A 25,938-nucleotide genomic window follows, 5' to 3' on the forward strand; every position below is an offset into this window, starting at 1 on the left:
GGGGGGGAACAGCTGGGCAATCTCTATCCGTGTTATATAGGGCGAACAATTTATGAGTTTACCCTCTATCAGCTTTATACAGGGTAAAACGGATGTATTTAGGGTTTGGACCCCATTGGGAGTTGGGCATCTGCGTGTCAAGGACAGGAACACTTCTGTAAGCTGCTTTCAGTTAAGTCTACAGCTGTCAGGGGATGTGGTTCAGGTCTGGGTTTGCAGCAGGCTAGTGAGACAGGTACAAACCAGGCAGAGCACTGAAGTCCCAAGCTGGGAGGGCAGGAAAAGCAGGGCCAGAAGTAGCCTTGGCACATCAGGTGGCAATTCCCAGGGAGTTTCTGTGATCTAACCAATCACAGTACTGTAGCTTGAAAAATTTTTCAAAAATTAAAACACTCAAATCTATGAAAGTCGAATAAATGAAAAGCTATAAACGTAAGCTAGCTTTGGAAACCCAAAAATAGTTTCCAAGATCTCTAAGTTCGTGTGATTGACCCATCCCTAATAAGAACATTTTGATTCTTCCCAAAGAGACCTGCAGGTCATGCTAGAATTTTAGCCACATTTAGAATAGCCACCATAGAATGTGCCTACCCTTAATATTGCAGCTGCCTTCCAAATTGATAAGCTAAAAATCAGCAGACCTCATGTGTATTACATAGTGGCTGAATCCAACTGTTTCTTCCATTGCACCACAAAGGGAAGCAGGCAGGATGGGTGGGTGTGTGTGCGAGAGACGCCCCTCCACAAAGTACCTTGTACCCTATGGGAAAGTGCACTCAGCTGAAAGAAAGTTCAAATTTCACTTCTACTTACTGCTGTTTATATTTCTATACTTCACCACTCTTATTCTTCAGCACAATTTATAAACATTATAGAAGGCAGTCAAACTGCTTTCCCTGTTGTACAAATTAAACTTCAAGGCAGCACAAGGTCATTTCAGGCAGTGCTGAGAATAGAACCTAGGTCTAACAGGGAAGACCCAAGACACATTGCCTTTCAAATTACTATGTCAAATTAGTATACTTGTCTATAGTCACTGTTCTAGCTATTGCATAAGACTCCCCTCCCAGAGCCAGGAACAGAATTCAGGAATCCGAATCCCAAAATACTGCAGCTGCCTACCAAATAGCTCTGTGACCCACTGGCTAAATGTGTGTAGTGTCCTTCTGGCATGGCTGGTCCAGAACAAAAATATATTCGTTGTAGCTTGCATAATAGAGGGCTGTCCTGGGGAATCTGAAAATCCAGGAATTATACCCTATCGATGACCTATTTATTATTCAAATTTTCTTTTTTAAAAACTAATTTACTTTAAAAATACTTAAAACCAGATTTTAAAGTTAAAAACCATTAAAATCTCAAAGGCACACAGAGTAACCAACCACATCTGTATATCTCTCACCTGTCAAACAATTTGATTGCCAGTGTCACACTATGGAAGATCTGAAAGCTGAGAGGCATGACAACAATAAATATACGGGTGGAGAGAGGGCAAAGAATTATGCACATAAATCCTTGTGCACACAACCCCTCTCATCCGTGCAGGCTAGTCTGACGACTCAGGTGATAAAGATTGATGGTAGATCCCTTGAACTTTTAACAGATGGAACAAGGGGAAACTTGGAGATTAACACTTTTCCTGGAACAGAAGTGTACATAATACAAAATACTCATGCCCATAACAGCAGGTTGCTATGGAGTAGAGGATGCAATTTTAGCTCACTTTGCTACAGGGTTAATGTAGACATGAAGTTGTTGTACTGAAGAAGCCCAGCGCAGAATGCAAACCCTTTCAAGTAGGGTACCAAACAGCCTCGTAAATATTGTGCATCATAACCAGTTTGCATGGATTCAAATCCCTGATGTTCATAAAGGTTTCCCATGATCAATTCTTGTAAATCCATAAGCAAAAGTCAATGACACTTTTCTGATATTTGCAGTGTTTGCTATCTCACAAGAACAGGAAAAGAAGCAGGCTTCCAATGCAACAAAGTAAATTTATCTGAGATCAAAGTTATTATAAAACTGTGGTATAATTATCTGAACCAAAATATAAAACAAGATAGTTCACAAAGTGGAAAATCACAGAAGGTAACAATTTACTAGGCAACTGCCTGCTAGAGTCAGACACACACAGGGGCCAACAGAATTACTTCTCCATACTTCCCCTCTATTTGATTTTCCAGGTCAACCTCTCCCCTTGTGAAACGAAGTGAAAATGGCTTCTACTGAACCTCCTGACTACATTAGATATAATCAGCCAATCAAAGGCACAGCAAATATGCATTGTGATTGGCCTATTTGATCTATCCCAGCAAATGTGTCTTTAACTCAGAATGTACTATGAACAGTATCCTTAACAGTTCACAGATGCCTATAGAGTTAACAAAACAAATACATTTGTAAAATGCTTTTTTAGAAGTTCTAATAAACCACTGCTGACTTTCAAATGCAGGTCACAATTAATCAAGGTTAAATTCTAGCACAAATATTAGATGTAATGCTGAACTGGGGAAGTCTGAATTTAATTATTAGGAAAATTAGCAGCCAAGATTGGGCGAGTGAGTGGGGGGAAAAAAAACACTACAGTACCCCCTGAACTGGTCTATTATTACAAGTCAGGGGGTGACTTGGTTGGGAAACAGAAAAAAGAACCTGAAGTCTGATTCTTATGTTGTCTTCAGCATGTCACAGGAGAGGGGGAAAAAGGAAATGAGTACTCATCACTCTAACAAAAAAGGCAGCAGCTTTAAAAATTATTTATTGCGCTTTGAAATAACAAGAGGTTCATCTTGCAATTGACCATTTGAAAGTTAAAAAACACCCTTTCCCCCACTGGCATTTTTTCTGCATTGCCCAAACAAAACAAATTGTCTCCACCACAGCATCCACTTGACCTTAACCACTAGCTGCACAGATCAATCATCTAAAACTCTGGCTACATCGACACTAAGAGCTAGGGCTGTGATTCCCAACTCACACAGAGCTCTCATCTGAGCTAGAAAACTAAAATTGTAGTGGCATTTGGGGTCATTAAGCTAAGAGCTGCAGAGATATGAACCCTGGGGGGGGGGGAAAAAACCAGCCATTTAAAAAAAAATACAACCAAAAAACCAAAAATCAAGCTTTTTTTTTTTTTGGTTGTTTTTTTCGCACAGAGCTCAAACTATTGATGTGATGCGGGTCAAAATGGTCTCAGTCTGTCAAGTTATACCCAAGGTAGTGCATGGCACCACTAAATCTTTGGGGGACCCTAAGCGATATTTAAGAAAATATACTTTTTTTTTTTTTTTTTTTTTTGAGTGCATGCACCAATATGGTTAGAGGGGTTCATTCGTTCCACTTTATACCCTTTAAAACTTGACTCTTGTAAGTGCTCTAAAATCCGAATGGTTACTTGGACGACTTTGAAATTTGGTGTGCCTTATCATGAAGGTGCAAGATAGCATTAGCAATCCAAATTTGGGGGTCAACTGACCAAAGGTTTCCCAAGTTGCAAACCCTCTCCTCTGCAAAAAAAAAAAAAAAAAAAACCCAAAAAACCCAAAAAAAACAAACCAGTTCTCTTCTGCTGCCCTGTACGGTTGATCTGAGAGGTACTAATAACTAGATGAATCTCAGACCTCGTTGGTATGGATGTCTGTGAATTCACCCTTCAATTATCACAGAATCATAGAACTGGAAGGGACCTCGAGAGGTCATCTAGTCCAATCCCCTGCATTCAAGGCAGGACTAAGTATTATCTAGACCATCCCTGACAGGAGTTTATCCAACCAGCTCTTTAAAATCCCCAATGATGGAGATTCCACAACCTCCCTAGGCAATTTATTCCAGGGTTAACCACTCTGACAGTTAGGAATTTTTTCCTAATGTCCAACCTAAACCTCCCTTGCTGCAATTTAAGCCCATTGCTTCTTGTCCTATCCTCAGAGGTTAACAATTTTTCTCCCTCCTCCTTGTAACAACCTTTTATGTCCCATGTCAGTCTTCTCTTCTCCAGACTAAACAAACCCAATTTTTTTCAAATCTTCCATCATCGGTCATGTTTTCTAGACCTTTAATCATTTTTGTTGCTCTTCTCTGGACTTTCAACAATTTGTCCGCATCTTTCCTGAAATGTGGCGCAAAGAACTGGACACAATACTCCACTTGAGGCCTAATTAGTATGGAGCAGAGCGGAAGAATTACTTCTCATGTCTTGCTTATAATACTCCTACTAATACATCCCAGAATGATGTTTGCTTTTTTTGCAACAGTGTTACACTGTTGACTCATATTTAGCTTGTGATCCACTTTCTGCAGTACTCCTTCCGAGGCAGTTATTTCCCACTTTGTATGTGTGCAACTGATTGTTCCCTCCTAAGTGGAGTACTTTGCATTTGTCCTTATTGAATTTCATCCTATTTACTTCAGATTTCTCAAGTTTGTCCACATCATTTTGAATTTTAATCCTATCCTCCAAAGCACTTGCAACCCCTCCCAGCTTGGTATCGTCCGCAAACTTTGTAAGTGTACTCTCTATGCCATCATCTAAATCACTGATGAAAATACTGAACAGAACCGGACCCAGAACCAATCCCTGCAGGACCCCACTCATTATGCCCTTCCAGCATGACCGTGAACCACTGGTAACTACTTTCTGGGAACGATTTTCCAACCAGTTATGCACCCACCTTATAGTAGCTCCATCTAGGTTTTATTTCCCTAGTTTATGGGAGGGTCACGTGAGCCAGTATCAAAAGCCTTACTAAAGTCAAGATATACCACATCTACCGCTTCCCCCTTATCCACAAGGCTTGTTACCCTGTCAAAGAAAGCTATCAGATTGGTTTGATATGATTTGTTCTTGACAAATCCATGCTGACTGTTACTTATCACCTCCTTATCTTCTAGGTGTTTGCAAATTGATTTCTTAATTATTTGCTCCATTATCTTTCTGGATACAGAACTTAAGCTGACTGGTCTGTAATTCCATAGGTTGTCCTTATTTCCCTTTTTACACATGGGCACTATATTTGCCCTTCTGGAATGTTTCCTGTCTTCCATGACATTTCAAAGATAATTGCTAATGGCTCAGATATCTCCTCAGTCAGCTTCTTGAGTGTTCTAGGATGCATTTAATCAGGCCCTGGTGATCTGAAGACATCTAACTTGTCTAAGTAATTTTTGACTTGTTTCCCTATTTTAGACTCTGATCCTACCTCATTTTCACTGGCATTCACTATGCTAGACGTCCAATTGCCACCAACCTTCTTGGTGAAAACTGAAACAAAGAAGTCATTAAGCATTATCATCATTAAGGATAAATTAATCACATGCTCCCACCTAAGACAAAAGGAGTTTTGGACTGAGTGACTGGAGGTTGCTACAATTTGTGAGTCATGTGTGGCCATTTTATTTTGGGGGGGATGTAATCCAAGTCTTTGGGGAAATGTTAGACATGAATGCTTCCTGGGAGGAGAGCGGTATTAGGGAGTGGAGGAGTGGGGAAATAGAGGGAATGGGTTTGGATCTGCAGCAAAGGGAGGGGGGCTTTGGGAAGTGGGATAAATGGCTGGGTAGTAGGGGAGGGGAAAGAGCTTGTACATTTCAGCAACTGTGGGGGTAGCAGAATAAACGTATGTGTACTGAGGAATACTGGGGCATTGATGAAGTGGTAGAGTTAACTGTGCAATCTTAACTGTGCATTTCTGGTTTTCAGAAGTTTGAGTTTTGCTCAACTCAACCTATTGCAAGGAGACGATATACCATCAAGCAACCTTAGCTCTGCATTGTCATTTTTTGCCACTTAATTATTAGTTCAGATGTAACATTAAAACATATTCATGAACCTCTTAAAATGCATAAATTCAACCATCCAGGAGCTCTAGAGTTTGATGGGATGCCTGGTGCCCAAGTCAGTTTGTTTACTCCTTCCAAGGGAATCACATACAGTCGCAATAATTGAACAGGGGTGGGGGGGGATCTTTTGTATTGGCATATGTGAAATTGATTAAATGTAGTTCCTGACTGGCAAGCTGCCATATTGCAAAAAGGCACCATTAGGATATGCACTAATTAGCATCCTTGCTGGCATGTTCCACAGAAGACTGATCTGCGCATAGTTCTTGTAGCAGTATCATTATTTTACTAAGGCCCCAAGCGTGTGCCTTTTTTTTTTTTTTTTAAACTGATATAGTTATATCGGTACAAGTCCTAATGTGGATTCAAGTTATATCATTACAAAAAATGCCTTATACTGGTATAGTTATTCCCCTTCCTGTATGGGAATAAGCTATCCTGGTATAAGCACATTTTTTATCAGTATAACTATGTCCACATTGGGGGCTTGTACTGCTTTAATTATACAAGTATAAGTAAAGCAGTGCAAATTGTGTGTGAACAAGCCCAGGGAAGCCAATTGCTGAATAGGATGGAGAATGACCTACAGTCTCACCCATTTTAGTGCCTATTCTAAACTTTTATGACAGAACTTCTGCATCAGATCACATGGATATATTTTAATAATTTCACATACAACATTAACACATCCAAGCTGTAGCCATGTCATGTGTATTTACTCTTTCACAGTAGATTGTGAAAAATAGACCATTTTATTATAACCTGTCCACTTAATCTTACAAGCAAAAGAATAAAGGTTTGGTTTAGTGATGTGATGAACAACTGTGTGTCTACCTTGTGTGATGACAAGAAGTCTTTCTATTTAATTTTGAAAGCCAAATATATTGCATAATCATGGAGGACAGATACTGGAAGAATGTGTATGTATCAATACGGCTGGCTAATTCAGCATTAAAAAGGAGGGAGGAATTAGGTGATTTAATCATATGGCATGATGGCTACTAGTCAGATCACAATAGGCAACAGCAGGAAGTAAGTCAACATCAGTAACCTCAGGTGGCCAGAAGATACTAATTATTAGACAGAATAAAAGTGGGGCTAAATTTCTTTAAAGTCTTTTTATAGCATTGATCAACATGTTTTCTCAAAGTTGACCAGTTTAAAACACTTATTTAATTAACCTTACGTATGAGATTCAATGTTTGTGTAACAGCATTAAAGCAAAAAGCTAAATAAGAGTTTAGTAATGTGTGACACTGCACCCCATATTCTTCATAGTGATATTATGATTATGACATAGTTATGGTGTATTTTATGCAAGATAAGTCATTGAATATGTCATTGAAAAGGTTGTGTATTGCTGAGTAAGATTATCCTATTTTTATGCATATCATTTTTATATCTGAAGCTATGAATATCGACTACATGTCTGTATTTCAAATGTAGTTACACCTGGGTACTGCCCACTAGACAAGTTGCTTTCAGTCTAGATAGCTGGGCGGGGAAGGTCCTATTCAGGGCAATGAGCCATTAGGAAAAAACAATAGGCCTTAGGAGAAGCTTATCTCCCACCTGGGAGCCTTCCTGAGAACGCTACAGACAGCCTCCAAGTAATGCCTGATATGACTCTACAAAGACATGTGATGTGATCACATGTCTCTAGACTCCATCTTGGGATGTCTGTGTTTTTCCACAGACTGGTCTGGGAACCAAGCTTTGGGAACAAAGGGTTCCCACCATATGCAAAAGCTATATAAGGCAGGGAGTGACATAATCTGGAGTTCTCACTCCCCACAGAAGAAGACTTGTAGAAACACCTGACTAACAAAGACTGGACTGGGGGAAGTGCTGGACCCAGGCTAAAGGGATTTTTAGCCTGTGACTGAAACACCTGGGGATTCCAAGCTGTAAAGGAAGTCCACCTTGCCCCTTAAGAATCTGCCACCTGCTTGTATAATTTCTTGGGGTGAGAATCTGCTATTCATATCAAATCTATTTAGTATATTAAGCTTAGTTTGCATTTTTGTTTAGTTGCTAGGTAATCTGCTTTGATATGTTTGCTACCACTTAATCTATCTTTTTATAGTCAAACTTGTTTTTGCTTTATCGAAACCAGTGTGTGGGAATCATAACTCCGAGGCAAAAGGCTGTTGCATATTCTTCTCCACATTGAGGGAGGGGGCAAATTTTATGAGCTTATGCTGTGCAATTCGCTGTGCAGTGTAAGATGGTATAATTTTGGGTTTATATTCCATAGGGGGTGCATGCCTGAGGAGCTGTGAGCAGCCTTCCTATGCATGGGGCTGGTCAGAGAGCCGGCTTATAACTGCACCTGGGTGTACCTCTACGTATGCTGGTTTAAGTATAGGCTGGAGGGCTTTGTAGCTTGTCACAGTAGTACAGTTTAAGTTTAAGTTTTAGTACAGTATGCTGGTTTAAGTATAGGCTGGTGGTCAGGGGGCTCAGTGGTACCTCAGTTCCAGGTGGCACCCTGGGGGGAACCTGTCACATGTTTGAATTTATATTGTTTTAAATCCTGACATCTCCTTGTCTTTCCAACAAACATGACACAGATAACATGGTTCTCAACACAGTATAAAAACCTGGGTTAGATAGATTTCTGTCCATCTAATCTAAGGTGCCCATCAAAATAGCATCCTGGTATAAGCAAAATTACACACATTCAGGCCCTGATACAGCGAGGCATATAAACATGAGAGGTGATAATGGAATCCTTTTGTCTCAGAGTTCATTAGCTCAGGATACAGCTAGTAACAAGTTTACTTGAAAGCGATACCTTCATTATACTGTAATTTGTTTCCCAGCAATACATCCTGTGCTCTGACTGGCTCCTTATATTTATGACCACCCTGTCACAGCACTTCTTCGCAGTCTACATGTCTTCCTCCCTACTCTGCTTTACCCTTGGGGAAGGCTTAGTCTCCATCACCAAGAGAAACTCCTGTTTAACTAAACTGTAATTAGAACATGCGGCTAGGTGGGGTGACTAGGTGGGAGAAGGGCTCAGAAGTTGAATTAGCCATGCTTATTGTGTGCTTACGAAAAGGGATTTCTGAGGTCGGACGCCAATTCTAGTGGCAGGGATTTACGGTTGCCAATCAGAATGAAGGAATTTACATTATCCACATATGGTTATAGTATTTTTTTCCAAGCAGCTGAATAGTGATTATGCAAAGCCCTGTGTTAAGATTATGTAATAAGTACCCTCCACCAGTGAGTACAAAAAAACCCCACCATTCTGTGTGTATGATGTCTACACTGCAGCTGGGTGCAAGCCTCTCAGCCCAGGAAGACAGACTCGCACTAGTGGGGCTCAAGCTAGTGGCTGAAAATAGCAATGTGGATGTTCTTCAGAGCTCAGGCTCTGAAGCCTAGGGGGTTGGATGGGCTTGAGAGGCCAAGCTTCCACTCAAATTGGAACATCCACATTGCTATTTTTTAGAGTGTTAATTCAAGTCCCACTACCGTGAGTGCATACCTTCCCAGTTGCAGTATAGACATACCTTGTATGGTCAACAAATAACCTGCAAATTGCCATTTATTCATAGTAGAGAGTTGTACAGTATCCCTTGTTCTAACTGAGTGAGAATTCCATTTCAGCGTATTCACTAAACTCGAATGAATCTAAGTTCCTTCTGAAAACACCACTTAAGATTATCTACCTGTCACTTGGGTGTTCAGATATAAAATCCTAGATTAATTAGATAAATAAACAATTTTGGAGCTCACCAACAATTTTGACTTTTGTGAAAAAATGACTGTTTCCCATTTAAGAACAAATTTCAATTTCTCCCCCTAATTTTCAGTCAACTCTACATAGTTTAGTAGAGAACTTCTAATCTATCGGTGATGTTAGGATGGCAAAGATTAAAGAAACCCTTATTAAAAGGGGCACTGACAATGTTATAGTATTCTGCCTACTGTTCCTCTGTTTTTAAATACATAGCCAATTGGAAACTTAAACATCTGTTTCCTCACCAATTTTTCTACCACATTTACACAGATTCATTATTGAAAGGTTACTCATATGTACTGAGCTAATTTATTTTTGTGAAAGGAAAAGATCAAATTTTAAACTTAGTCCTATACAAAATTTGTTTTCTAAGACAAGAAAAAAAATTGATTTACCAACCTTGACAATAACACTATAAATCAGTGGTTCTCAAACTAGGGCCTCTGCTTGTTCAGGGAAAGCCCCTGGCGGGCCTAGCCAATGGGGGCTGCAGGAAGTGGCGCAGGCAAAGGGACGTGCTGGCCACCCTTCCTGGAGCCCCCATTGGCCTGGAGTAACAAACCGCTGCCACTGGGAGCTGCGATCGGCCGAACCTGCAGACGCAGCAGGTAAACAAACCAGCCTGGCCTGCCAGGGGCTTTCCCTGAACAAGCAGCTGTTCTCCCTAGTTTGAGAACCACTGCTATAAATAAACAAGCAGCTGTACTCTAAATCCATTTACCAATATCGAAGCATTTTCATATTTTTTAAAATAGGTTATTTTATAAAATGATGGATTAGCAATGACATTTATCTGGAGCTGATGCATCAACAAGAAAACTTCCTGCCATCCCAAGTAGTTTCTGACACAAAAAAACTTGTGCAATCACACCCAATCTAAGCAGCGTCAATCACTGAGAAGATGCATAAGCCAGTGTGTTAATAATGGAGTACTCTATGCTGCTTACTGACAAGCTTTTGATTTGGGAAGAGAGCAACAAAAATCATTTCAGATAGTAAACCTGCTCAGCTTTCTTAATTTCTGGAAGCTTCAGTCTTCATTCCTCCAAATACAACAACTTTTTAATTTTTTTTTTTTTTTAAATCTAGCCAAAATGTTTCTTTAAAGGAAGACTAAGTATGTCTCATGGAATAACATAGAAAAAGCTATTATGTTCAAAGGGTACCAGACTCATAATGATGGATTTCAGGTTCATAATGCTATAATTCTTCATTTCTTTAACAAATTAAACCTTTTCAAATACACCTGTGGATGAAACTTGCTTTTTGTTTCCCAATTAAAGAAACAGGTACATCTGTTTGATAAATTTGTCTTGAAATGCGTACTTTGATTTTGAATTGACTGAGTAAGATGGTAGTTCCAAACATTTTATTTATTTATATTTAAAATAATAAAGAAGCCTATCCAAGGTCCTAGGTGCTCTAACATAATTATTGTGACCCAGGGACCTCTTTATGCTAACTGGCAGAGGGCATAAAGGGTACATAAGAGTTACAGAGACCCTCATAGTCTGGACTTTACAGCTCACCAAACAGTGTAATGTAAGGTCTCTAATGAAAGCCTATGTCATACTGGTCATCACAATGATTGTGAGATGTATGTACAGCTGATATCTGAGTTATGTAACTGTACAGAAATTATGTTCTTAAAATGTAAAGTGACACCACCGAATTGTTCCACTAGAAACATTTCTCTCTCTGGCTATGTGTAAAGTAACCTTTATAATGGACGCCCATTTACATACTGAGTCAAAAGCTAATAAAGGGAAGTCAAATCAGCATGAAAGCAGAGAGGGGAAAAAAATTACAGGGGGGTTATCCTGTTCGCAAACTAAAATTATGATTTGGGGGACTATTTCTAGGGGGCAGATGAACCCCCTGTGGGTTTTTTTTTTCCAGTCTTGTAGGACAAACTGCCAGTAAGCTTGATCTTACAAGAAGAGGACTCAACCAAACTGGCTGCAAATGCTGGGGAAAGAACTTGAGGAAGCTATCTTGTAGGAGACAGGGGAATGCCTTGTTAGTTAAGTTTACTCTCTAAAAAGCATGTTATGATGTCGTTTAATATGTTACCATTTGTTTCCATCTCGCATACCAGTTTATTTGAATCTCTCTATTCTTTCTTAAATTTTCCTTTTGTTTTATAATTAAGGCCCTACTTGAATCACAGGATGATTGTCAAATAATTGCAGCTGAATTGCAGATAAGTAATAATGGACCTTTATTATTTGTGGTAATTTGGAAAAGAAATCTCTACATCACAAAATTGGCATTGACTGGAACCCTTATTGGCAATCTTAACAGAAACGCCCTTGATTGAGTGAGCATGGAAAAATAAAGAAGTTTTAACCCCTTAAGAGCGTCACTCCAGAAAAAAATCTGAGGACATTAAGAAATTTGTCCTGCTACTATTTTTTTTTTTTTTAAACTGGATGGTATGGCTTGGACAATACCAGCCAGGCCTGCTCTCCACTCACATCTGAGATTTACTGTGTTCTTGGATATTGAGGTTCTTTGACCAAGTGGGGTAGCAACACCTCATTCCCATCATGAAAAAGGTAAGTTGAAATATTCACCTTTCCTTATTCCTGTCATGCTTCCAATCAAATGAACAGATTAACAAAGATAGTAACATTGTTTAAAAAAGACTTAGAACAAAAAGTAGACTTCCATGGGGCACTCCATGTGGTCCCCAAACAATGAGGGTTGGAGTCTCCAAATTCTAAATTTCCTCACCAATAACTCTATATAACTGTTTTGAGCCTCCTCCTATAACACACTGGATGGACATCAAGACGACATGTCTCAACTGCCCACACTTCGAGCTGACACTCAGACAAAATTAACATTAAGTATGACTTACTTTCTCCCCTGACAGGCTTTGCTCTAAGGATCTGGAAAAGAAAGCTGATGTTGATGAAGGGCTGTATGAATATGAAGTGGCACAAAATCTCATCACAATTCAAATAGTAGCAGTTCATATATCCCAGCTTTTCCAGGGTAATACCTTCAGTTATTCTAGAATATATCTAATCATATACCCATTTTAGCTACTGGTATTTTCAAATGACATGCTTTGCAAAACCTCCATGTCAAAACATGAATTTCACAGAAAACTAGCTGATAATCAGAAATCAAATATTGGGAAGCTTCCACTGTAGAAACGCCTCTATTGAGAATATTTAAATGTCTGACCTCCCTTTTCTTCAGTTCAAAACTCATTCATTTTCCCAACTGGTATTTAGGAAGGGGTGTGGGGGGGAAGGAAGAGAGAATCTGAGAAACAAACCATGTTTCACATCTACCACTATCAGAGACACACAGATCAAACTGCTGATGAGACTACCTAATCCCCATAAAGTTAAATGCCATTGATCCTGCCACCCATTCACGTTGCTCTCAGGAATGTGGCCAGCCGGCAAAGCCCCCAGTATCGTCAGCAGTGGGCTTGTTCCAAACCTCAATGTTTTTAAAACTCTGTTAAACAAATTTTTTTTTGTGTAATAAAAAAAAAAAAAACAACCTATATATGCTGCTAAGTCCTTTAACCTACTTGTCAAGGGTCTTCTCATAAAATCCTGCTGTTGGAGCTATACAGGATAGTTGTGTTGCCAGTTAACTATGGCAGATAAACTGCTTATTGCCAAAAAAAATGAAAATGTACAGACTTCCTCCCCATCCATAACCTACTGTCTTGAAAGAAACCCTGAGGCCCCTAGTGTATGTAAACATTAATCTGATGAAAGTCTGAATTGACTCAGGACCCAATTCTTTGACACCCTTTTTACACTGGAGTAAATCCACAGATTTCAGAGAAGTTACTCAGGTTTGCATTGGTGTACTGCATGGGAAAACTGAATGAGGTCTGTACTTTTTAATATGGGGAAAACAAGAGGAGAGAAGAGAAAATAGGTATGTAGAAAATATAATTGTACAGAGAAGGCTAGTTGGATTTTCCCATCTATTTCAATCTATAAAACAAAAACAGAAGGGAGGTTGGCTAAATTAGGAGACAACACATTTAAAACGGATAAAAGGAAATTACTTTTTTATATGATATAATTAATAATAGCCATGGGAACATCTTCATAAGATACCAAAAAAAAGTAAACTTTTCTATAAATAAGAATAGCATCTGTAGTTATATTACCTGGGATAAGAGTTTTCATGCTTCAGAGCATACAAACCATCAGCTGGGGTCAGGAAGTAATTCTCCCACAATTATATAGAACTGCACAATTAGGAGCAATACATAGATGCCAACTCTCCCTGATTTGGAGAGAGAATCCCTATTTTTAGCAAAGTTTTAAAATTCTCCATTGTCTTAGCAACAAATTCACCATCTGCTCCAATACATTTCAATGGAGACTACAGATGTATCCCTATTTTTTCCCTCCAAATGTCCCTATCCATAGCCTTCAGATGTTAGCATCAGTGTGCTTTACGGGACTTTGACCACTGATGGAGCTAGGATATTGAACTGGAGGAACAGTGTCTGTTCCCCATCAAACTTATACAAAACTTAGTATAATCGAGAAAAAATACTTTGAATTCTTTAAGACATGTAATTTTTAATTAGCATTTGTTGTCAATTGAAATGTTTTGTGATACTGAGTTTGTATTATTTCTCTCTGGTGGCTAAATTACCTGAAATCTAGGGGGGGTTTAAACAAACATTTCAGTATGTGTAGAATTGCACACATTGATCCCTGTACATCAAGGAGTGCATCCCTCTTTCATTTTTATGTAAAAAAGTATGAATACGTCTTTGGGGATCAGATTTAAAAATGGTCAGTTCTAGCCTTACTGCAGTTATGCTAATGTTGCTAATCCAAAGAGTTTGCAAATCACATGACAGAGGGAAAAAATCATGAGATTTTATATATAGATTAAAAAAAAGATAGGAGGAGACATCTTCTCTGAGCCCTGGACTACACTACCTTTTTACGTTATACCGACTGAACTCCTGGTGTAGAGAGCACTATGTCAGTGGGAGGGCTTTTCCCATCGACATAGCTACCGCCTCTCAGGGAGGTGGAGTATCTATGCCAACGGCATAGGTAGCGTCTTCACTCAGTGCTACAGTTGCAGCAGTGCACCTGCACCACCGCAATACTGTGAGTGTAGACAACACACTGAGGTCCTTTTTTCAGAAAAGGAACAAACCATAATAAATTGTATTTAGTTTTTTTTTCCCCCTTCTCTGGGAGATGCCTTCCAATGAAACCCCACTACACACCAAACACCTCCTTCCCTCCATCCCATAGCTGGCTGCACACTGTTTGGAACAGAAACGGTCTCTTCTAGACTCTCAAACCCATCATTCTCTCTCCCTCTCTCTGTTATAAAAGAAACAGATTCCCAAGTTGGATTTTTTACTTTTTCATGTTGGTGTCTTAACAAGATCTTCAGTACATAATGGCCACATTCATCCCATGGTCCACTGTACTAATAGAAAACATGCCACACTAAAGAATGCCTGATTAGACCTTTATTGAGGATATCATCCTATTTGCAATCTTTCATTTCTATAGTCTTAGATTTTAATTTGTAGTATTAAAGATCAAAAATGAACATTGTGTTGTCTTCGCAGCCCGTACTGCATATTTTGTCTAGATCTTAAAAAAAAAAGTTTGCCGCTGCATGAGTCAGAACAAAAATAGTTAGTGTATTTTACACTCAGAATTGAGGTACATTAGCAGAGCCTTACAGTACTCTAGTTCCTATCACATCTATTACCTCCCTTCATAAGCATTAATTCATACAATACTTTAGGCAAATATTAAAAAATATTAATGAACATATTAGAATAAAAACTGCAAATGCGCTGTGTCCATGACTTTCATAATTAATTTTATGTGAATATTTAAAATTTTTAGAATAAGAATGTACTTGGAAAATGAGTAATCATGGAAAACTTCACAATGGAGCTGGTTGCATGACCATCTTGAAATCTCAGCTCTCTCTCCTCTTATATAAAAGAATCACTCATCCAATCAGGGAGCAGACATAATGCCATGTGACTTGGGTGATCGTTCACATACCAGGAATAAGGATTAGCAAATAAAGACATAACTGAACCAAATAGTTTTCAAACACATCAGAGTATGGTTAAATAAAGTGTTTGTCAAATAATTCTGAATAACTAACAAATTCATTAGAAAAATCAAATGGTTAATTTATGAACATAAAAAGGTATTTTTTTCAAACTAATAATAGTTCTCCCAGCTCTAATCTCCATCATTATTATTCTGACTAAGATATTTGGGAAGAGTGATGTGAATGTTTCACTCAAACAGCAGTACCATTCGAAATTTGCCTTGATTACGTTTGACATGAGTTTGTGAAAAAGAGGTGGTTCATTCAATCTTTCTTATCCTGTCCAAAATGCCCATTCAAGCTGAACTGAAGCTTTTTGCAAACATGCTTACTCTCTCTTGATATCACAAACCATGGAGACCATTAGCTGTGTATTTTAAATTCAAAATGCCATGGGACCTTTGGCATTTCCTTTATCTGACTGCTTCCAGGTAGAAGGAGGACAAACCACAGTAGTGCAAGTAGGGTGGTACTCTCCAGTATGCAGTACCGGCAAAAGATTTTTTAGGAGGTACGGGATACCGGAAAGACTTGGGGCTAGCCCCACCCCTTGAAGGAGCAGACCACAGCTAGGGAGGGCATTCATTCTTATATGGCTTTAATCACTTATGGAAAAAAAAAATTCCTTCCAACTGGTTCAGAAGAGCATTACAAGACACATACATAACCTCATGAGCAGATGGCGGAGAGGATACTCTCCCACATTATGACCAGCAAAATAATAATAAAATCTCGAAGAGGCAGAGGTTCACAGATTTGCAAACTTAAAAACCTGTGCTATGCTTTAAACCACCTCAGCACATACCAGGTTTATGAACATTAAAAAGTTAACTGCAAAGGAACACTGAAAACCATTAACCTGAATGTGTACCAGCCAGTATGCCCTCTCTGACTAAAGGTGCACACCGGAGCAGCTAAAAATTAACCTTGCCCTTTTATTCTAAACTGAGTCATGTCACTGGCTCCATCTCTGTTGTTACATAACAGATAACAAAACTCCAGTGGGACATGGTGCTGGCACATAGGGTCTCAGATACACGCTGTGATTTTTCAGAATCTCTTTTGGGAACAGTCACGTAGGTGAAATAGCTGGTACTTATGAGCTATAAGAAATAGCTGCGATTTCTGCTAATAGCTGCTATTTCTATGCATGTATATACATCTTGGTATCTGAAGTTATAAATATTAGCTATGTTAACTGCATGTTTGCTCCTGTGGTAACGGCCACAAGGTATTTAGCTAGCACATGAAGGGACAAGTCAAGTTGAATGGCCCATTAAGGAACACTTAGCTCACAGTGGACACTGGAAAACACCTGTCTTCCTGTGAATGTTCTAACTAGAATATGGGTGGGGCGTGATGGACATGTAGCTTGCCAGTATGACTCCAAACACCATCTTTCACAGTAAGAACAGATTTTCCTTTACTTGGCACAAGCTAAAAGACTGCCCTGGAAACATATCCATTTTGCCTCTTTCCTGCTCTGGCCTCTTTCCTCCTCCAGTCTCTGGACTATGAACATATACTAATGGAAGCATTCTAACCAAGGGACTGAGGACTTTAAGGTAATCTGGAGCCTTCATATTTCCTTGATCCTTTGTAGATGGACTTATGAGATGGATATGGTACAGAGACTGTTCTAGCCTCATTGATTGCTGATTTCTCCCTTGCAATGGACAAAGATCAGATGTCTGATGACTTTCTCACATGAGTCAGCAGCCTTTGATACCTGTGGTATAAACAACATAGCCCTTGCTTGAGTGGCTTTGTTCTTGCCTCTCCAGATGTCAAAGCCTGTTCCCATTGAGCTCAATAACAAAACTCCTTTTGATCTCAATGGGGACAGATTTGGCCCCAAGAGATCAGAGGATGTGATTTTGATCGATTGTCTCTGGACTAATAAGCAGTTCTAATACATGTTCTGCCAGGCTGATTTTGATTGCCCTCCTATATATCGTGCTGAGGAAAATAATAGAACAATTTGGGCTGTAGTTCTATCCAGATGTACATGGCACACACAGTTCTATGCGTCTTTTCCATCAAACCCAGATGGCACAGCATCTTTGCTTTCCTAGTGCCTGATGGAGAGCAATACTTAGAGAAAGGTAAGCTGGCAGAAGCTTAGTTTGGACATAAGGGAGGCACTGATAGTGTGGTAAGGGAAAGTGGGGTGACTGTCCTTCCTATTCTTCTTTCATTTAAGAAGTTTTCAATTTGGGGTGCTGCTGGATCCTCAATGATACGTGGAAGTACAGGTGGCACCAGGGGCCCAAAGCATCATTTTACAACTGCATCTGTTTACCAGATGCAGTTGTCTAAAATTTTAGACAGGTAAGGGGGGTGTCAGAGGGGACAGGGAGAGCTTGGGGACCCTGGGCTGGGGAAGAGTCACATGGCGAGATCACGTGCACTCCCTTGTGTCCCTCCCATGAGTGCAGTACCGTGAAGAAATGATTTCTGCTTGCACCACTAACAAAACAATGACTGGAAACCTGAAAAGCAAAGTAATACGATGAACTGGCTAGTGTGTTAAATGTGTATCATTGCCTGCATGAAATCAGATCTACTCAACCCTGCATCAGAGACCTTACTTCTAAACTTAAGGGTACATACCCAAGCTGGCCTTAATCAACAGCAGAGGAGCTGTAGCAGGACGGATGAGTCACTAAGCATGTAGCCAGGGTCTGGAGCAGGCTTGTATAGCCCATGCTGCTGTGGCTTCATTGCTATTAGTAATCAAGCTAACTAGATCAAAGCTAACTCAAAGTGTGTCTACATATGCTGCAGTCTGGTGTCAACTGCAGTGCACACATACCTTCTGAGCTAATGAAGCTTTTCCTTTAGCTTAATTTGTAAGATCTTGTGTTCTAGCAGCAGGAAGAAGTGGATTCTATCCTCAATACTGTGAGGTTCCTATTGGCCATGGTGTGTAGCAGAATGCCCTAGGGCAGTGATAGCAACCACTGGCATCCATGCTGCTTTTGTGGACTGTGGTAGAATTTATATATGAATGCCCAGACATATAATATATTTTCCCCTCACTTGTAACACCACTGCTTTTTACTCTTTTTCAAACTGACTACTCCTGTGTATTCATCTAGGGAGTGGGGGGACTCTTGAGCTAGCAATTCTAAGCCAGAACCTGGAACGGTTAGTGCCCTACTGAACACAATGAAATCACTGAATTATTTGTTGGAATTAGAAGTCTCATTTTATTCTTGTGATGAAGTTTGTAATAAGTGTTACGTATTACAATGAACTGCGTCAATACTCATAATGAAATTCAAGAATAAAACAAAGTATTCAAATTCTACAAGGTGAACTCTGCGCAATCTTCCTCTCTACCAGCCCTCCCACAAAATATGGACACCTACACTTTCTGCTACTCTGAAGGTCTCAACACAAATGTTTCAGGGAGGGAGGGAGGGAGAGAGAGAGAGAGAGAACGAACATCTTTTCCAGGCAAGTTGGTTAGCACATCGCTATAATCATTAATGAACTGGATGTTAACATTCTGTGATAACAGATCAATCGTTCTCCTGAGAAAAATGGTGAAGAAAAGAGAAAACAGGGAGAAAGTAACATTCTTATTAAAGGCTGCAATGAGGTGAATGGTAAATGGTATGGGGCTTTTCTTTCTCACCCTTCCCGACATAAAAACAAAATTTAAAATGGCTCTGACACTTGGAGAGATTGTGGAGAAAGAAATGCCTTTTTCTGTATCTCATGGGAGTGTCCAAATGTGGTCAAATTTTGGATCCTCATTTCAATGTCCGTAATCATGGGGTCTAGGATCTTGTCTGACTCTGCAACTTTCAGTCATACGTCTAAGGCTTCCCATGATATAAAACTATCAATTGAAAACCCTAATGCTTATTGTTCATCTCTTGGGAGCAGTGAGATGCTCCATACTTGTCTACATGATATAGGAAAAACACACAGCTACAGTTCTAAGTGCAATTCTCTACAGTAAAACAATATTTATCAGTGCCTGCTAAAGGAGCAACTTCCAGTTATGAAAAACAATGGGGAAAAGTTACCATTAGTACAAAAAAAAGGTCTTCAAATGTAACCCTGTACAAGATATCTGTGAATTTTAATTCCATTATTAAGCTCATTCAGGAGTAAACCAATCTGAAAATGGGTGCTACATTTCTTAAAGGGACCATTCTTAAATTATTTTTAGCGCTTAAATTCATTAACCAATTTACTCAGTGTCAGAAAAAATTCATTCTGGACTCAAAGAGTAAGTGTGGTAATTTTGAGTAGGATATGCTGTATTTTTCATACATAACTAAGGCCTGGTCTACACTACAGAGTTAGATTGATGCAAGGCAGCTTATGTCGACCTAACTATGTAAGTATCTACACTAAAATTTCGCTCCTTTTGACAGAACTGCCCCGCTATGCCAACTTAATAACTCCACCTCCGTGAGAGGCGTAGAATCAATGTCAGTGTAGTTAGGTTGACGCAGTGTTAGTGTAGACACTGCATTGCTTACATCATTTGTTACTGGCTTTTAGAAGCCATCCCACAATGCCCCACACTGACAGTACAATCGGCACAAAAGCTCCTGGTGAGGACGTGCACCATCGACACAAGGAACAAAGCGTAGACGTGCACGAGCGATGTAATTACTGCGGTGGCTGTATGTTGATGTAAGATGGAATGACTTAATTTTGTTGCGTAGACATGCCTTAAGTGGTTAATCAATTCTTTAAATGTTAAGCTCAACTCAACTCAACCCAACCTTGACTGTGCAACTGCAAATGGCACTTCCATAATGGAAATATATACTTTTTACACGTGTCCCCACCCTATATGCACACATTTTATATTCATTCATATTACCTCCTCAGCTAAGCAACCCCAATCACTATTCTTCTCCAACAAGCAAACCCTTTCACATATTGGCATCCCTTTTAATAATCTATTACTCATATCAATATATTACTTATCAATGGCACTTAAGCATTCAGTGTGTAAGCTTTGCCAGTGAAATATATAAACTCAGGAATCTCAGACATTTGCTAAAGACTCGCTGACTGGCATTTTTGTGCCCTGCTGAGCTTACTGTATAAGCATCACAACAAGCTTGTATCAGTGTCAGCTGTACAGAGCCATCCTTAACATAGCTTTGAGCCGAGACCATGCACAGAAAATTTCAGTGCAAAAGGAATTTTTCTGAGAAAGTTAGAAGCAACTGAAAAAAAGGTGATGGTTAGAACAGAAAATGCATTTCAATTTCAGCTGTAACAATTACTGCCTTAAATTACTGACATGTTGAGCGTGTGACTGCAACAAAGCAGTTGGTAAAAAGATGTTCACAACATGGGTTTGGCCTGGATGAATTCAATTATGTAGGTCATAAGTAAAGCTGGTTGCTCTTCTTTCTTATTTTTTTAATTTCCGAAGACCATCTCATTTTACTAGTTTTCAAATAAGATCTTTTTTCTTCATTTTTCAAAATTTCGTGTGGATTTTTTATTGTATTTTTCAATTTAAAAAAAAATCTGACTGTTCAAAAATGAATTTATTTCAAAATCAAAACTTCTCATCTAATTTTGTCAGTTCTGAAAAACTCTACCATGTGACTAGGCTGACTAATCAAGATTGGAAATACAAAAAAAAAAAAAAAAAAAAAAAAAAAAAAAACCCCACACCCTGAAATTGAAAACCATAAACCAAAAAAGAAGGTTTGAAGTAAAAGATTTTCATGTTTTTTTTAAACAAAAAAAATTGTTTTTGTTTAAAAAGAAGTATTTACTAAAATTCTAGTTGTAAGTGAGTTATTATACAGGTCATTCGAAGACAGTTTTGATAAAAATCTTTATACCATGCCAAGCTAGCATGTGTATGTCACATATTTTACAGACACAACTATATTAGAAAGGTTTCAGAGTAACAGCCGTGTTAGTCTGTATTCGCAAAAAGAAAAGGAGTACTTGTGGCACCTTAGAGACTAACCAATGTATTTGAGCATAAGCTTTCGTGAGCTACAGCTCACTTCATCGGATGCATACTGTGGAAAATACAGAAGATGTTTTTATACACACAAACCATGAAAAAATGGGTGTTTATCACTACAAAAGGTTTTCTCTCCCCCCACCCTACTCTCCTGCTGGTAATAGCTTATCTAAAGTGATCACTCTCCTTACAATGTTTATGATAATCAAGGTGGGCCATTTCCAGCACAAATCCAGGTTTTCTCCCCCCCCGCAACAAACCCACTCTCCTGTTGGTACATACCAATCCACAGAGACCTCCCTACCAACACTACAAAAAGAAGGCTTCTAGGTGGACTCCTCCTGAAGGTCGAGACAGCAGACTGGACTTCTACATAGAGTGCTTCCGCCGACGTGCACGGGCTGAAATTGAGGAAAAGCAGCATCACTTGCTCCACAACCTCAGCCGTGCAGAACACAATGCTATCCACAGCCTCAGAAACAACTCTGACATCATAATCAAAAAGGCTGACAAAGGAGGTGCTGTCGTCATCATGAATAGGTCAGAATATGAACAAGAGGCTGCTTGGCAGCTCTCCAACACCACTTTCTACAAGCCATTACCCTATGATCCCACTGAGAGTTACCAAAAGAAACTACACCATCTGCTCAAGAAACTCCCTGAAAAAGCACAAGATCAAATCCATAGAGACACACCCCTGGAACCCTGACATGGGATATTTTATCTACTACCCAAGATCCATAAACCTGGAAATCCTGGGCGCCCCATCATCTCAGGCATTGGCACCCAGGATTGTCTGGCTATGTAGACTCCCTCCTCAGGCCCTACGCTACCAGCACTCCCAGCTACCTTTGAGACACCACTGACTTCCTCAGGAAACTACAATCCATCGGTGATCTTCCTGATGACACCATCCTGGCCACTATGGATGTAGAAGCCCTCTACACCAACATTCCACACAAAGATGGACTACAAGCCGTCAAGAACACTATTCCCGATAATGTCACGGCTAACCTGGTGGCTGAAATTTGTGACTTTGTCCTTACCCATAACTATTTTACATTTGGGGACAATGTATACCTTCAAATCAGCGGCACCGCTATGGGTACCCGCATGGCCCCACAGTATGCCAACATTTTTATGGCTGACTTAGAACAATGCTTTCTCAGCTCTCGTCCCCTAACGCCCCTACTCTACTTGCGCTATATTGATGACATCTTCATCATCTGGACCCATGGAAAAGAAGCCCTTGAGGAATTCCACCGTGATTTCAACAATTTCCATCCTACCATCAACCTCAGCCGGGTCCAGTCCACACAAGAGATCCACTTCCTGGACACTACAGTGCTAATAAACAATGGTCACATAAACACCACCCTATACCGGAAACCTACTGACCGCTATTCCTACCTACATGCCTCCAGCTTTCACCCTGACCACACCACATGATCCATTGTCTACAGCCAAGCTCTGCGATACAACCACATTTGCTCCAACCCCTCAGACAGAGACAAACACATACAAGATCTCTATCAAGCATTCTTACAACTACAATACCCACCTGCGGAAGTGAAGAAACAGATTGATAGAGCCAAAAGAGTTCCCAGAAGTCATCTACTACAGGACAGGCCTAACAAAGAAAATAACAGAACGCCACTAGCCGTCACCTTCAGTCCCCAACTAAAACCCCTCCAACGCATTATCAAGGATCTACAACCTATCCTGAAGGATGACTCAACACTCTCACAAATCTTGGGAGACAGGCCAGTCCTTGCCTACAGACAGCCCCCCAACCTGAAGCAAATACTCACCAGCAACCACATACCACACAACAAAACCACTAACCCAGGAACCTATCCTTGCAACAAAGCCCGTTGCCAACTGTGCCCACATATCTATTCAGGGGACACCATCACAGGGCCTAATAACATCGGCCACACTATCAAAGGCTCGTTCACCTACACATCCACCAATGTGATATATGCCATCATGTGCCAGCAATGCCCCTCTGCCAGGTACCATGGGCAAACTGGACAGTCTCTACGTAAAAGAATAAATGGGCACAAATCAGATGTCAAGAATTATAACATTAAAAAACCAGTTGGAGAACACTTTAATCTCTCTGGTCACTCGCTTTCTGATCTCAAAGTGACTATCCTTCAACAAAAAAACTTCGAAAACAGACTCCAACGAGAGACTGCTGAATTGGAATTAATTTGCAAATTGGATACAATTAACTTAGGCTTGAATAGAGACTGGGAATGGTTGAGTCATTATAAAAAGTAACCTATTTCCCCTTGTTTATTCCTTCCCCCCCCCCCCGTTCCTCAGACGTTCTTGTTAAACCCTGGATTTGTGCTGGAAATGGCCCACCTTGATTATCATAAACATTGTAAGGAGAGTGATCACTTTAGATAAGCTATTACCAACAAGAGAGTAGGGTGGGGGGAGAGAAAACCTTTTGTAGTGATAAACACCCACTTTTTCATGGTTTGTGTGTATAAAAACATCTTCTGTATTTTCCACAGTATGCATCCGATGAAGTGAGCTGTAGCTCACGAAAACTTATGCTCAAATAAATTGGTTAGTCTCTAAGGTGCCACAAGTACTCCTTTTCTTTTTATATTTAGAAATGTTCTTTAAAATATCTGTCGATTTTGGGTTGTTTTTTTTTTTTTAACCTCCTCACCAGTAAAACAAGATTCTCTTTGGCACACAAAGGAAAACTGAACAGCCTTGGAGGAAAATATTATAAATAATACACTCTAGAAGTCTCTACAAATTACCTAAGATAGCCTTTCCATATGTCATCATGGCATGGTTTTAAGGCCCATTATTTTGCAGTCTGTGAGGGCTAGAAACTGGAAAGGGGAAATTCCTTGACAGGCTGCCCTTATAGGTAAAAGTAGAGTGCTACTAGCCAAATGGAGGGACCTGTGAAACTCCCTGCTTGTTAGAGTCATGCTAAGCATTATGAATAGTTCCTACCTCATGATTGGAGAAGAGCCGCACTCCTTCCATCTGGTGAAAGATTGGGTAGTGGCTGCTATCAATCGTATCTCGGCGGTAGACATCTCCCACAACCAAAAAGGCATCCAGCCCCGAGTGCATCAAGTCCCACTGGTGAGCCGACGTGTGTGCTCTTAGCATGTGAGTATGGTTCATGTAGTAGTTTTCCCCTTTCCTCCTGCTGGGGTGGTCTTGTGGGATAAGCAATCTGTCAAAGTTCTGCTCCACTGTAACCACCGGGGACAGATCATCATAAACAGAAAAGAGTGGGGTCCCAAAACGTCCTATATACTGCTTGTAAAAATGATCCTTTATCCGCTCTTTGATCAGCCACAAAGGATGGTACCTTTGGTTGTGCAAGTTCTTTCCCACCTTGGACAGAATTTTCTCTGTGACATTGCTGTAGTCATCTCGAGGGTACACTTTACCAAGCAGTTCCACTGTACTTGATGTGGGTGTTTTGGCAGCAAAACTTGAAGTTACAGTCCTGGACCAGGCATGCCCAAAACTGGTGATTCTTCCTATCTGGACTCCCTGTGACAAAACAGTTTTGGAATAACGAACTACTCTCATGAAATTCCAAGATGCTGCCATCATAATACCTCCAAGGATCTAGAAAGAAGGCAAAAAAATTAATAGTCAAGATTTGCTGTAGGTATTGCAAACAGTCTAATGATAATGAAAAGCCAAACATCAATTCATTAAATAAGACAGAAGTCCAGTGTTGTGTCCACTACCTTACAGAAAAATCTTATGACCCAATTCCAGCTAGATTATCTTCTCCAACCACCAACTCTGCCCTTCTATTAATGATTTGGGGCCCGATTCTCTCCCCATTAAAGATGATGGGAATCTTTACAGTACCTTAAATAAAAGTAGTATAGGCCTTTTATTTATTATTTTTTACATTCAATTTAACCTCCCTCCCCCCAATAACTCAACATATTATACAGGAGAAATTGTGGTAAGTGTTAACACGTTTGTCAATAAGATATTCATTTATAATTATATTCCACGTGCTAACATATTGTTGTACATTCTCAAAACAAACTACAGGATTAAATAGCAGCAGCAGCACAAAAGAGAAGCAAATGTAATATTTTGCATTGTTTACAACAAAATTTTGTCCCCCATAAGAAGTCTAGAGATGAAACCTAGCTCATTTCACAGCATAACATACAAACATAACATATGCATTACAAACTATACATTTGTAGATATTTTTTCTATTTAACAGAAAACAAAAAAAGTCAGTCTGACCTTTCAA

At 39.7% G+C, this 25,938-nt stretch overlaps 1 protein-coding gene across 6 annotated transcripts in view; it reads right to left on the reverse strand.

Annotated features, from left to right (window-relative positions):
* The window catches only part of FARS2 (phenylalanyl-tRNA synthetase 2, mitochondrial), a 361,394-nt gene that overhangs the window by 267,698 nt on the left and 67,758 nt on the right, over positions 1–25,938 (reverse strand). For all 6 annotated transcript variants that reach the window (XM_077810682.1, XM_077810684.1, XM_077810683.1 and 3 more), the window contains one exon: positions 24,651–25,283. In XM_077810682.1, coding sequence (XP_077666808.1) covers positions 24,651–25,283 — 633 coding nt within the window. The remainder of the gene's footprint in view (positions 1–24,650; positions 25,284–25,938) is intronic.

The sequence above is a fragment of the Eretmochelys imbricata genome, chromosome 2, assembly GCF_965152235.1.
Source record: "Eretmochelys imbricata isolate rEreImb1 chromosome 2, rEreImb1.hap1, whole genome shotgun sequence".
NCBI lineage: Eukaryota > Metazoa > Chordata > Testudines > Cheloniidae > Eretmochelys > Eretmochelys imbricata.